At 56.3% G+C, this 12,110-nt stretch overlaps 1 protein-coding gene and 1 long non-coding RNA gene across 2 annotated transcripts in view; both read right to left on the bottom strand.

The window, feature by feature from the left end:
* Window positions 1-702: 702 nt before the first annotated feature.
* Fes (FES proto-oncogene, tyrosine kinase) overlaps window positions 703-12,110 on the bottom strand; it is a 16,779-nt gene continuing 5,371 nt past the window's right edge. The window contains 17 exon segments of the mRNA XM_052713265.1: window positions 703-1,065; window positions 1,323-1,393; window positions 1,396-1,466; window positions 1,578-1,596; window positions 1,598-1,615; window positions 1,617-1,667; window positions 1,669-1,738; window positions 2,243-2,292; window positions 2,294-2,373; window positions 2,457-2,499; window positions 2,501-2,560; window positions 3,021-3,122; window positions 3,645-3,674; window positions 3,677-3,700; window positions 4,013-4,144; window positions 4,455-4,598; window positions 4,600-4,665. Of these exon segments, the coding sequence (XP_052569225.1) occupies window positions 921-1,065; window positions 1,323-1,393; window positions 1,396-1,466; window positions 1,578-1,596; window positions 1,598-1,615; window positions 1,617-1,667; window positions 1,669-1,738; window positions 2,243-2,292; window positions 2,294-2,373; window positions 2,457-2,499; window positions 2,501-2,560; window positions 3,021-3,122; window positions 3,645-3,674; window positions 3,677-3,700; window positions 4,013-4,144; window positions 4,455-4,598; window positions 4,600-4,665 (1,176 nt within the window). The 3' untranslated portion in view covers window positions 703-920.
* LOC128094750 (uncharacterized) lies at window positions 7,067-9,527 on the bottom strand. Its single transcript, XR_008213041.1, has 3 exons — window positions 9,395-9,527; window positions 7,393-7,489; window positions 7,067-7,158 (listed from the first exon to the last, which is right to left on the bottom strand). It is a non-coding gene; the product is annotated as an uncharacterized LOC128094750 (long non-coding RNA).

The following is a 12,110-nucleotide window of genomic DNA, read 5'->3' as shown; positions in this document are numbered from 1 at the left end:
ACCGATGACACAGACATGACCATCATGCCTGACCAAGAATGTGGTGTGTGGTGTGCGGTGTGGTGTCCCGTGTCTGGTGGGCGGTGGGGGTGGGAGTGGGGGGTTATGGGTATTTCACGGCCCTCCTTACGGTCTTATAACCCCACTCCCAGTGTGTGTTGTTTCTTATTTTTTAGCCCCACGCTGCCTATCTTCCCGAACCTCCCCCCGTTTCTGAGGACTGTTTCAGGTGACTAGGGATTTCATTGGGACTTGGGGGGCTTCGGCCTTGCTCAGGCCCTGTCTTAGAAAAGTATTTCTTCTTTGTGGGGATGTCTTACTTTACCTGTTTCCTTATCTTTAAACGGTTTTTCCCATCTCCTCCTGAACTCTCTGTGACTTGCACACTTCCACAGCGACAGCTACTCTCTAAATATTTATTAATCCGGTGACTTTCACACCTCTGTTGCTGCTTTACATCAGCCCACTTTTTATCTCCTTAGGATCCCAGAAAGCAACTGGAAGCCTTGAGAAAGCTGTGATCCTTTTCTAGAGAACAGCGCCATCATCTGGCCAAAGCTTGTATATCATCCTGAGCTTCCAATCATGTCAGGTCTACACCATGTGTACTCTCTGTCCTTCCTCTTTCCACTGACACCATAAGGACTGATCTTCTCCAGAACTGGCTCCTGGCCTCCAGAGGAGCACACATGCCAAGATTACCCTGATGGGCACAACTGGTTTTATTTTTCTGCCTAAGATAAGAAATTGGGCAGGAAGAAGGACAGAGAGCCTCCCTGGGGCTGCACCCTGCCAGCAGCCCTGTTGGGGGTGGTTGGAACCCAGGTCTTGGAGCTGTCCAACAATGACTGGGAGCTGCTGAGGAGGTATACTCTTGCCCTGGACCAGGCCACTGGCTTCAGCCAGGGGCCCTCCGGACCTCACCGATGCCGCTTGCGGATGCTCTGTAGCTCCTGGAAGATGGTGCTGAAGCTGGGCCTCTGCCCAGGCTCATAGGCCCAGCACTGCTCCATAAGCCTGAAGACTGCATCAGGGCACAGCTCTGGGCAAGGCAGACGACTCCCCCTACGAGGACAGGTGCAATGTAGCCAGTATAAGAAGGGACCAGACTGCTTCAGAGTCACTGCCCTTAGGGAACCAGTCTTGTCTAAGAACCCCAAGATGGAGGCCTAGGTTCTAATCTCTAACCACCCCGCATAAACAGGCCCTGCCAACCTGTGGGCAGCCTACAGTCTGTTCTTATTCTGCCCCAGTAGGGAGTTTGAGGAGGAAGCATGTGGGCTGGAGCATCGTCAGCCAGGAGCTTGGCCCTGAGGCACTACCATATAACTGTGGCCTTACCCTTTTCTACAAACTCCCGTGTCTGTTGATTGGTGAGGTTGGGAGTAGGGTGAGGCCCCCCAGGCTGAAGGTCTCCCACAGCAAAATGCCAAAGCTCCACACATCACTCTCTGAGGAGTAGCGGCCTGCAAGGAGGCAAGGGCAGCATGGGGAGACTGTCCACAGTCAGGGACCCAGAGTCCACCCATGCCCAGCCTTCAGCCTCGTAGTCCAGGATGGGTAGAGAATCGGGGTACCATAGTTAAGGGCCTCAGGGGGCAGTCCACTTAACAGGGGACTTGTCTGAGGCCCCCTGAGGCTGCATAGATTCCGTCAGCTTCTTCTCGGGGACATCCCAAAGTCACTGATCTTCAGGATGTTCTTCTCTGTCACCAGGCAGTTCCGAGCAGCCAGATCCCTGGGGGGAAGCAGGGAAGACATTGGTCCCCTTCAGCCAATGTTTGCCCAGCTGGGTTCAAACACTCTAGACAGTGAATGACAGCTGCTCCTCGGGGCTTAGGAGGTGGCTCAGTAAAGTGCCCCGCTGTGCGAACACAGGGCCTGAGTTCAGATCCCCAGCTCTCACAGAAAAGGTTGGCAATGCCTGTCTGTTATCCCCACTGGGTGCTGTTAGAAAAGAAGTGGATCCCTTGAAGCTCGCTCGCTGGCCAGATTCACCAAATCCATGAGCTCCGGATTCAGTGCGACACTCTGTCTCCAAAACAAAAGTGGTAAAAATGGAGACACCTAACACTGATCTCTGGCCTCCACAACCCATGGGCACACATGTAGCCTATGCACCGGGCGTACACTCACATACAGTGTAACTCTCAAACACAAGGCACTAGAGACCAATTCAGCCTGGGAGCTGATGCCTGGTGGCCACCATGCCACGGTCTGCCAGGGCTTGCAGTCCACTTACCGGTGGATGCAGCACTTGCTTTCCAAGTACTCCGCATGCCAGCAGCTGCGTTCCCCCGACCATCTGCAGCAGAGTCTTTACCCGCAAGCGGGAGCTCCCTCTGTCCGCGAGGAAGGTGAGAAAGTCGCCCCCTGGAGGTGAGGGTAGCCTTGAGTCTGGTGGGAGACACCGGGCAAGCCGAGCCCTCACCCTGGAGACCAGACCTCCATCTCACCTTGCACCAGCTCCATGACAATGTAGATGGGCTGTTTCTGGGTTGCAGACCCCGATGAGACGCACAATGTTGGGATGGTTGTACTGTTTCAGGATCCTGTGGAACTCTGCTGCTTAGGCTCGTGTGGGATCTGTGCTCACAGCCTTCTGCACCTGCCCCTAACTCCCCCACCCTCACCTCAAGAAAAGCATGACCTTGAATGCCAGCAGCCCTGGGCACGTGACTGCAGGGGGGCTCCTGGTCAGTACCTCTTTGCATTATGAGTGCTACTCAGGTCTGAGAGAACTTTGGAGGATTAAATGCCAGGCCGTGCACAGAGAAACCCTCTTGTACAAGGAAACTTTAGTCATACTTATTTTATTTTAAAGATTTTATTATGTATACAGTGTTCTGCCTATATGCCAGAAGAGGGCACCAGATCAAATTATAGATGGTTTTGAGCCACCCTGTGGAACTGAACTCAGGTTCTCTGGAAGAGCAGCGCAGTGCCCCTTAACCTCTGAGCCATCTCTCCAGCCCCTAGTTACGTTTATTTTATCACCCACCTCGCTTCTTTGAAGAAACTTGGCTCTTAAGGTCAGGTGGGAGCGTCTCTCGACAAGACTTCACAGCCACTGGGGTGTTGTCTGCTCGAAGGCGCCCACTAAACACTTCTCCGAAGTTCCCCTGAAACCGTCCTGGGCTCATAACACAACTTCCTGGTACTGCTGACCTTTCTCACCTCAAGGGGGACAACCCATCTTGTCCCCACTGTTCATGCCCGACTTGTCACCCTAGCTCTCTAGAAATTCTCCCCCTAGCAGGGGACACAAAAGTGACCTGTGCCACCTTCTCTGAGAAGTGACATGGGGAAATCCAGAAATCACTTTTCTTTGGGTTGGAAAAGCATTCTGATTGGGAAGTGACGGGTATTTTACATTAACAGAGGTGCTTGGTGAGAAGCCCTTGAGTGGGCAAGTGCTGGGGGGTGGGGTGCTGGCTTCTAGGGGGCCTAGTTATTCGCTGTTTTCTGAGGAAGGAGCCAGGGTCCAGGCTGGAGACCCACTGAGTCAAGGAGACCCTCTAGGACTCTGGAGGTGAAACCCAAGGGGGGACTTGGTGAGGGGGTCTGGGAGAGAAGCTGGTGAGGAAGGGTAACAGGTAGACCCCAGACGGCTGGAGAACCCCAGGGTTGGCAGGGCTACCTACCCTTCCAATCTGCTCGCCCACACACCAGGTCCCTCATGCTTCAGCACCCACTTGTCCTGAGAAGAGAAGCTGGGAGTCGGCCAACAGGATGCGCCCCATGAAGGCCTGAATACCTCTCCTGCTGACGCTACATCTGTTTTGGAGCATCAGTGCATCACATTGGCTGGTAGGGTTGGTCCTATCAGGACACACTCAGATAATCTGGGGATCAGGCTTGTATATATGGCCCGCAGGTGGGAAGACATCCCGAACTGAGACTGACCACCTTGCGGGGTGATGCTCACTTCACGCTCGCTCTGAATGTAGACTGGGTGGGAGCTGGGGCTGACCTGTGAGGTCCAAACCCCTACATGGGCCAGGCTGGCCACAGGCTCACCCTTGGGCACCGCCCTGTACAGGACAGCACCGCTCCTCTTTGTAAGGGGCTGCTGGGAGGACAGCAGGTGGTCGATGAGCAAAGGGATGCTGGGAAAGCCATCTCCTTCCAGCCGGTACAGGTTCTATGAGGCAGGGGTGGGTGGGCGTGTGGGGGGAGAGATGAGGTCAGCAGCTTCCTTTGGTAAGGAGGGCCTGAGCCCTGGGGGGAGGGACAGGGACTCTCTAGGACACACAGCAGAAGGCAGTGGAGTGGGGTACATGGCACCCCACTATCTTCCTTCTCTGTGGCTCCCTCCGAGTTAGAGAAGAGGCACCTAAGACGCAGCATTACTCCCTACTCTCTCAAAGTTGTCTAGGTCCCTTTCCCTGGAGAGGGGAAGGAGGAGGGGGGGTAGGGTCCAGAAGGCTCAGGGTTCCCCCGGCCCCACTCACGTCTGAGGACTGGATGATGAAGTGCCGGGGCTGGCCGTCCCACAACACCGAGAGCACATACTCCTGCTTGCCCTGGCTCTCCCGAACCAGGAAGTCCCCGGAATGTGTTAGCAGCTCAGCCACCTCTGCCCGTGGGACGGCCCCCGTGGTACCACAGCTGCTCATAGAGGGGCTTCTGCACCTCGGGGACGAGCTGCAGTGGCGGAGGGATCTAGAAGGAGCATGCAGGGGTCCCTGGGCTGGCTCATAGGGGAGAAGTGGAGGGATCTGGAAGGAGCGTGCAGGGGTCCCTGGGCTGGCTCATAGGGGAGAAGCGGAGGGATCTAGAAGGAGCGTGCAGGGGTCCCTGGGCTGGCTCATAGGGGGAGGAAGTGGAGGGGATCTGGAAGGAGCGTGCAGGGGTCCCTGGGCTGGCTCATAGGGGAGAAGCGGAGGGATCTGGAAGGAGCGTGCAGGGGGTCCTTGGGCTGGCTCATAGGGGTGAGAACACTGGGCTAGTGGAGGGTCTCTCTGTCTCATACGCTCTCCTCCTTACAGCTATCCGTGTGACACCAGAGAGGCCTGGTTCAAGCTCACTCTGAGCACAACTGGGATGGGAACGCCCAGGCTAGCGGACCCCAACCAAGTTAGTTACTTCTCTCCTCCGCACTGTAGGCCTCCCGGTCACTCCCAGAGCAGAACAGAGCAATGGAGTAGCCAACGCTGCAGGGGCCCTGCAGCTGACAAGGGTGCTGAGGGGAGGACACGGGGACTGGCAGGGCTCGGAGGTATCTGCAGCCTGGAACCCCAAGGAAGAAAAGGATGCTCCCCTCCCCCCCACCCCCTGCCCCATGAAAGCAGTTTTATGGGTAGGTCCTTCCATTTAGGGCGTGGAAGTCTGCGGAGCATGCCTGAGACTCCTGGCCTGGCCTAACTAGATGGGGCAGAGGCAGAGGCTCAGCCTTCGTACTACTCACAGAGAACTTGGGGCGGAAGATTCCAGAGAAGTGGCTTTTAAGGATCTCCAGTGTGGGTGTCCTTCCCCCCCTCTCGCTCCTGCTCCTGAGGCCAGGGACAGACGTCAGCGGGTGGCCAGGCTTAGGGAGGGGGAGGGGTAAAAATGAGGAGCACAGCCCCTGCGGGGTAGGCTGGCAAGGGAGGGCAGGGGTGGCGGCAGGGCATCTCACCGCGGAGGAGGTGGGAATGGCGATCTTCCTGGAGGGAGCGGTACAGCCGGGGGGCTCGCCGGTGCCTAGCTGCTCCATCTTCTTCTGCAGCAGCTCCTGCTGGGCCTGGAGCTTGTCTTGGCTGCACAGCGCTACCTGTAACCCCTGTATTGCCTCTTGTAGCACCTGCCTCTTGCCCAGAAGCTGCACCCTGCAGCAGAGAGCAGAGAGGAACAACTCAGTCTGAAGTTTTGCCCGCACGGTGGAGGGAGAGCCAGGAGGCTGCTGCAGGTGGGGGCCTGCTCACCGCTCCCGGGGGGTGGGTGTGTTCTGCTCCTCGTTTCTCAGCTGGCTCTGCAGCTGACTGACCATCTCCTGCCGGCTCAGCACCTCTCTGGTGGCCGCAGCCAGTTCATCCGTCACGGAGGGTCAGCCTGCACCCAAGGACAGGAGAGTGAAAGCTGTTGCCCGCCTCCCCGCCGCCACATGCACCCCAACAAAGCCAACCTAGTCTGGCCACCTAGCTAAGGGTTCCCTGCCCACATCCACACACGTAGTCTGCCAAACTACCACACACGTGTGCTGCACGCTCTCCAACGTCAGCTCATTCAGCTGCAGCTCTCCAGGTTCCAGCTGTTCACCCTCTTCAAGAAGTGACTCATCGAAAGTGACACATGGTGGGACAATCAGGGGTGGACCTGTGGGTGGACAAGGCCCTTCAGCGACTAGGTCAGAAGTCCCTGGTGCCCAGAAGGTTCGGGGATAAGGGCTGGCTTACCCATACTGTCGAAGGAAGCCTAGGTACTCAAACTCAGGCTGGATACGGGCAGCAGCCGCAGCCAGCTCCCGGTGAATGGATAGCCACATCGTCCTGCACCAGACTGCTAATCTCCAGGTATTCCTGCAGGATGTCCTTTCCTGCATCCCCCACCCCATAGAACCATCGAGTCAGAGGGCCTCTGGCTGGGCAAGGAGGGCAACTCAGCCTAGGGCACGGGTTCAGCAGCAATGCTAGGTTAGAGGGACTCGCCCCCCAACCCCGCCACCCCCCACCACACCACACACACCTCTGCTCATTTGCAAGTGAAATGACCTTAGGCAAATCATTTAAGGCCTCCTTGGCCTTCTGCTTCCTGGTAAGATTATAGGGCACACAGGCGGTGGAAACACCGATCCACTGAGATTCTGTGGGCAGTGCCTGGCACCCAGGAAGTACTCGGAACTAGGTCCCCAATAAATACATAAGGCATTGATGTGCTGCTGACCCCAAGTCTGTATCTCCAGGCCTAGTACCTCGCCCCCACGCGCCCCGGCCAGTTCCAGTCTTATGTTTTACTGTTGGTTAGGATGGAATGGGGGCTGTGGGCTTACAGGATGCCCGCCATCTCCTCATGCAAGTCCTGCAGTGACTGCAGCAGACTGGGGGCAGCAATGAATTGGTGGTAGTGCTGATGGTGCAGTTGTGCGGGCCCTCACACCCAGGACGTAGCGGTTGTGGTGGGCAAAGAGCTTCCACAGGCTGCGCACATACTTGTCTTTGGCCTTGTCTCGATCCTTGTCTGTAAGAGGTGTGTGTGTTGGGGGAGGCACATCATGAGCATGCGCGCGCGCCCTGGCGCAGCGCGCGCACACACACACACACACACACACACACACACACACACACACATACACACACGCTCAGGGGAGGTTGACATTCCAGAGGCCCAAGCAGCAGCCCCACCCCCTGGGCACCAGCAGGCAGGTCTACTGGGCTGGGTTTTTCTCCCTGCCAGGAAGGAAAGCTCCCAAACCTTTGCTGGCTTCCTGGTACTTGCGCCTGGCCTGGGCACTATCGCGAACCAGGGTCCGGTACTGGCTCTTTAGCTTTTCAATGTCCTGGCTGTGGGTCTGGAAGAAAAGGAGGTCAGTATGGGAGGCAGGTCCTCGAGTCTTGGGAGTCCTAGCTGAGGTAAAGCCTTGGAAGGGTTCTGCTACCCAGGCTGCCAGGCTGGCCAAACTCATCCTTCTGGAGGAGTCTGGAGACTTCTGGGGAAGCTGGCCCTTTAGGCCAGGGTCAGAGGAGCTGAGTTATAGACATGCTGCTGAAGGGACCAGGGAGGAATTTGGTACAGGCTCCAACTGCCTGGGTGGCAGGTAGAGTTGGCCTCAGGTATGTGTATTCACTTGACTCCACAATCAGAAGCGCCCCCAGGCTTGGCTTCCTGTTGTGTTGTTATGGTATTGAAATTCTTTTCCTTTTCCTGATCATGGTTTTTTTGGGTTTTTTTTGTTTTGTTTTTGACGGGTAGGGTCTCACTCTAGTCCAGGTTTACCCAGAACTCACTCTGTAGCCCAGGCTGGCCTCAAACTTGTGGCAGTCCTATCTCTGGAGTGCTGGGATTACAGAGGTGAGCCATGACACTCAACTTCATACTCGAATTATTATTATCTTAAAGATTTGTTTCATGTTATTTATGTGTGTATGTGTGCAGGAAGGCCCGCCCACCAAAGCCAGAAGGGGCTCTTAGATTCTTGGGACTAAAGTGATAGGTGTTTGTGAACTTTGGTTGATGGACGGTCCTGGGATCCGAACTCTGATCCTCTGAGCAAGCAGTAAGCACTCCTCACCACTAAGCTATCTCTCCAGCTCTTGAGAAACTATGGCTTAGGGTGTGTGTATGCATGTGTGAAGGTGTACATACGTTTATAACGCACATGTAGAAGTCGGAGGTAACTTGTAAGGGCTGGTTCTCTCCTTAAACCCTGTGGATTCCAGGCACCAAACTCGGGGCGACGACAGTCCTTGGCAGCAAGTGCCCTTCACGTGCTGAGCCATCCTCACGTTTGGTTTTTTGTTTCTTAGACAGGGTCCTGCTCTATGGCCCAGGATAACCCGCAACCTTTCTTGCCTCTGTTGCCTGAGTGCAAGGGTTACAGGCCACTACACCTGGCTTGTGCGACTCTTCAACTTCCCAACATTTGTATTTTGCATGGCGTCCTGCACAGCATGTTCTCGGTAATAGGAACACTAGGTGGCGGCACAGACTGGAGTTCTCATCCCAGTTCTCTTGCTTGGGCGCTGGGACATAGTGTGCAAGCTTCATTTTGCTTCTAGGAACCTCAATTTCTCCATCTGCAACCGATTAAATTCCTAGGCTTGGCCAGTCTTAAAGGGCCAGCTAGTAAATATTTCGGGCATGTAGGCCATAGAGTCTCTGCAGAAATTACCTCCATTCTGTCATTGAAACATAGAGGCCTAAGTGATGGGAGGGCAAATGAGCAGACCCTTGAATTGGAAGGGAGTTAGAAAGGAAGGTGGGCCACAAGGGGGTGCTGTGGGTCCATGGTAAGACCTAGCTCTGAGACGATGAAAAGGGGGTGTGGTGCCGGAGGCTGAGCAGGTGAATGGGAGACAAAGTACATACCCCCCAGCCCATAGCTGAAGAACTGCTGGAGTTCAGACCTAGGCAGGACTCTGCCTCCTCTGGGGCCCTGAGAGGAGCTACTCTAAGCCAAAGGCAGACCTTGGCCCACCCTAAAGTCCCTCACCCCTGAGCTGCACTGATTTTGAGCTCCTCTGAGGCAAGGGCTAGCCTCACCCCTTCTGGACTTCAGCACTCTGCTCAGGCACAGACAGTGCATGGACAGGCCCTGCAGCAGGTTAGCCTAAGCTGGGGGAGAAAAAGAGGAAAGCTTCGGCAGGCCCAGGCCGGCCATCCTGGAGCCAGGCCTCGTGGTCAGTGACTTCTGCTTCTGTAGGCATTCTTGTGCAACTCCTTGTTGGGACAGAGTCCTCCTCAGGGGCACACCTACCTTGGTGAGCTCCTGCTGCAGCTGCTGCCACTGCTCGTTGTAGGTTTTTCTCAGGTGCTGCCGCTCCCGGATCAGCACACTCAGCTTGCTCAAGGGCCCCGAGTTCAGATCTTCGGCATGTTTGCCGCAAACACCCGGCTCAGGTTCTCCGTCTGGCTTGTTATCTCTGCCCAGGACTGTGACACATTGTGGGATTGGGGAAGCAGGAAGAACGTGACAACGGCCCTCAAGCCTGGACTCGCCGCCGCGTCTCCAACCCCACCTCTAAGGGTTTGGGGTAGAAGACCGAACGTGAGTGGAAGCTCACCTGGCTGACATGGCTGTCGGGGCCGCTGCCTCCAGCCCTGGCCTCCGCTGTCCTGCAGAGACATGTGGTGCAGCAGTCCCGCATACTCCCGGTCACTCTTGACCCTCCTGGGCCATCCACTTCCTCATGCCCTCTAGTAATCGAAGCTCAGCTTCCTGCATCTGCTGCACTGCCCCGTGGCCCTGGGGGCTGCACAGCTCTGAAGAGAAGCCCATGATGGTGTCCTGGGGACAGAGACCGGGTCATTTAGTGGAGACCAAGCAGCAGCTGGAGATGGAGGGGCAGGAAAAAGAGGCCAAGGGCTAGGAAGGTCAAAGAGGGCTAGAGGCAGGCCTCCATGGGTGGGGTCCTGCCCAGCAGAAAACCCAGTAGGTACAGACAGCAGTCCTGCGCTGCGGACGGCCCTTGCCGCTTCCTGTGAGCCAGGCCAGGTCCCGGAGCCAGTGGTCCCTTTTCCAGGAACCAGACTGGAGATCCGTACTAGGGTCCGTCACCCACACTATTCCCGGATGTTTCCGATCCTGCACCAGGGTCCTCAACAACGCTAAGTCTGCCGCACTGCAGGGGGTCAGGGAGCCACTGAAGGAATCCTGTCACTGGGCTCTCCTGCCCCTTCCCAAAGCTCCTAGCCCCACCCCAACAGGTTTCAGGCTCCAGAACATCTGCCTGGCCCCCTTTCCGGTGCCACACCCATTGCCACCCCCCTGCCCATGCCCCCACGTAACCTCCCTGGACCTTGAAGGTGGAGTTACCTTTTCGTGGGCAGCTGCTCCCGGGGCAGGGCGGCAGTGGACCAACTCAGGCCCAGAACCCAGGGCAGCCCAGTTCCTGATTACCGCTTCCTCCTCCGTGGTTTCAGTTGCCCCAGGCCCCGGGGCGGGTCCACTACAGGGAAGGGGCGGGCTGGAGCTCACAGGCCCCCCTGCTCCCCACTCTGCATGCCCTGGGCTACAGCCTACAGAGGCAGCTCAGCCACGGAAACGGGAAGGGAGGAGGGAGGCCGGCAAAGGAATGGTCATGCCTGTGCACCAGGCACTCCCAAGGGCCCTGCGATGACGTTCCGTGAACACCGGGAAGGAACCCAAAATGTGGGAGTGCACTGGAGGTGAAGGCCCCGGGCAAGGAGCTGGGCCCAGTGGCACCCAGGGTGCGCAGAGTCTGGGGACAAATATGGAGTCCGGCCAGAATGCTAAGGTGTTCAGGGGGACACAGGGAAGGAAGGAAGCCCAGTCCTTGTCTGGATTCCCTAAGGGCAGCTCAGGCGCCAGCCTCTATTCTGAATATAAAATTTCCAAATGAATACCCTAAGCAGGAGGGCCTGCTTCTCACGCTCGGGTTCTAGCAGCACACCATTTTATCTCTGTACCCAGGGGTAGGGCTTTCAGTCATAATGGAAGCCCGGGCCAACACAGGGTAGGACCGGTGAGAAATGTGCATGTTCCCAAGGGGGACTCAGGGGCCGTCAACTATGTAGTTCTAGTGTGCTTTCTTTCTGTCTCCGCCCCTCCCCCCTTTTTAAGTCTCTCTCCCTCTCTCCCTCTCCCTCTTTCTCTCTCTCTCTCTCTCTCTCTCTCCTCATCTCTCTCTCTCTCTCTCTCTCTCTCTCTCTCTCTCTCTCTCTCTCTCTGTAGACCAGGCTGACTCTACCTCCCAAGCTGTGATTAAAGGTGAGTGCCACCACACCCAGCTCTATTTCCTGTGACAAACACCCTCATTAAAAGCAACTTGGGAAGCAGCGGGTTTATCTGACTTATGGACTAGAGTCCACTATTAAGGGAAGCCAGGGCTTACCCAGTAAACCATGGGAGAGCACTGCCTGCTGGCTTGCTCAGCTTGCTTTTATGTATACCCCAGAACTCTTGGCCAGGGGTTCCCTGGGCCTTTCCACAGTCATTATTGAGAAAATGCTCCACAGACTTGCCCAGAGGCCCAAATCTGATGGAGGCAATTTCTCAGCTGAAGCTTCTCTTCCCAGATACTAGCTTGTGTCAAGGTGACACCCCGCCCCCAACACACACACACACACCAAGCACACAAATCGTCTTGGTTCATTCAGGCTCCCCGTAGACCTCAGCTCTGTAGCTGGTGGCCAGGTCACTTCACTTGCCCTACCCTCTAGGCTCATCTCTAGCTGCTGACTTCTTACCCAGGAAGGCTGGTGCACCTGCTTAGCACAGCGGAGGCCCCCAGCCCCCTTGGAGACATTTAAGCCTTCTGACTTAGGACCGTCTGCAGTCAAGACACCACTGAGCACCCCCCCACCCCCCACCCCCCCCACCTCCCCGCTGACCACAGTGAAGGGTCCTGGGAAGGGCAACAGTAGTACACCAGAGACCAAGCTTGGTTTGCATAGTCTGCACGTTTAATCACTTTAAACCTCTAACATTATCTTGTGTCCATTAAATAGAA

The sequence above is a fragment of the Peromyscus californicus genome, unplaced genomic scaffold (assembly GCF_007827085.1).
Source record: "Peromyscus californicus insignis strain IS unplaced genomic scaffold, ASM782708v3 Scaffold_4__1_contigs__length_199733344, whole genome shotgun sequence".
NCBI classification, from domain to species: domain Eukaryota; kingdom Metazoa; phylum Chordata; class Mammalia; order Rodentia; family Cricetidae; genus Peromyscus; species Peromyscus californicus.
Note: the sequence above shows the minus strand (reverse complement) of the source record. Positions and strands in the feature narration are given on the sequence as shown.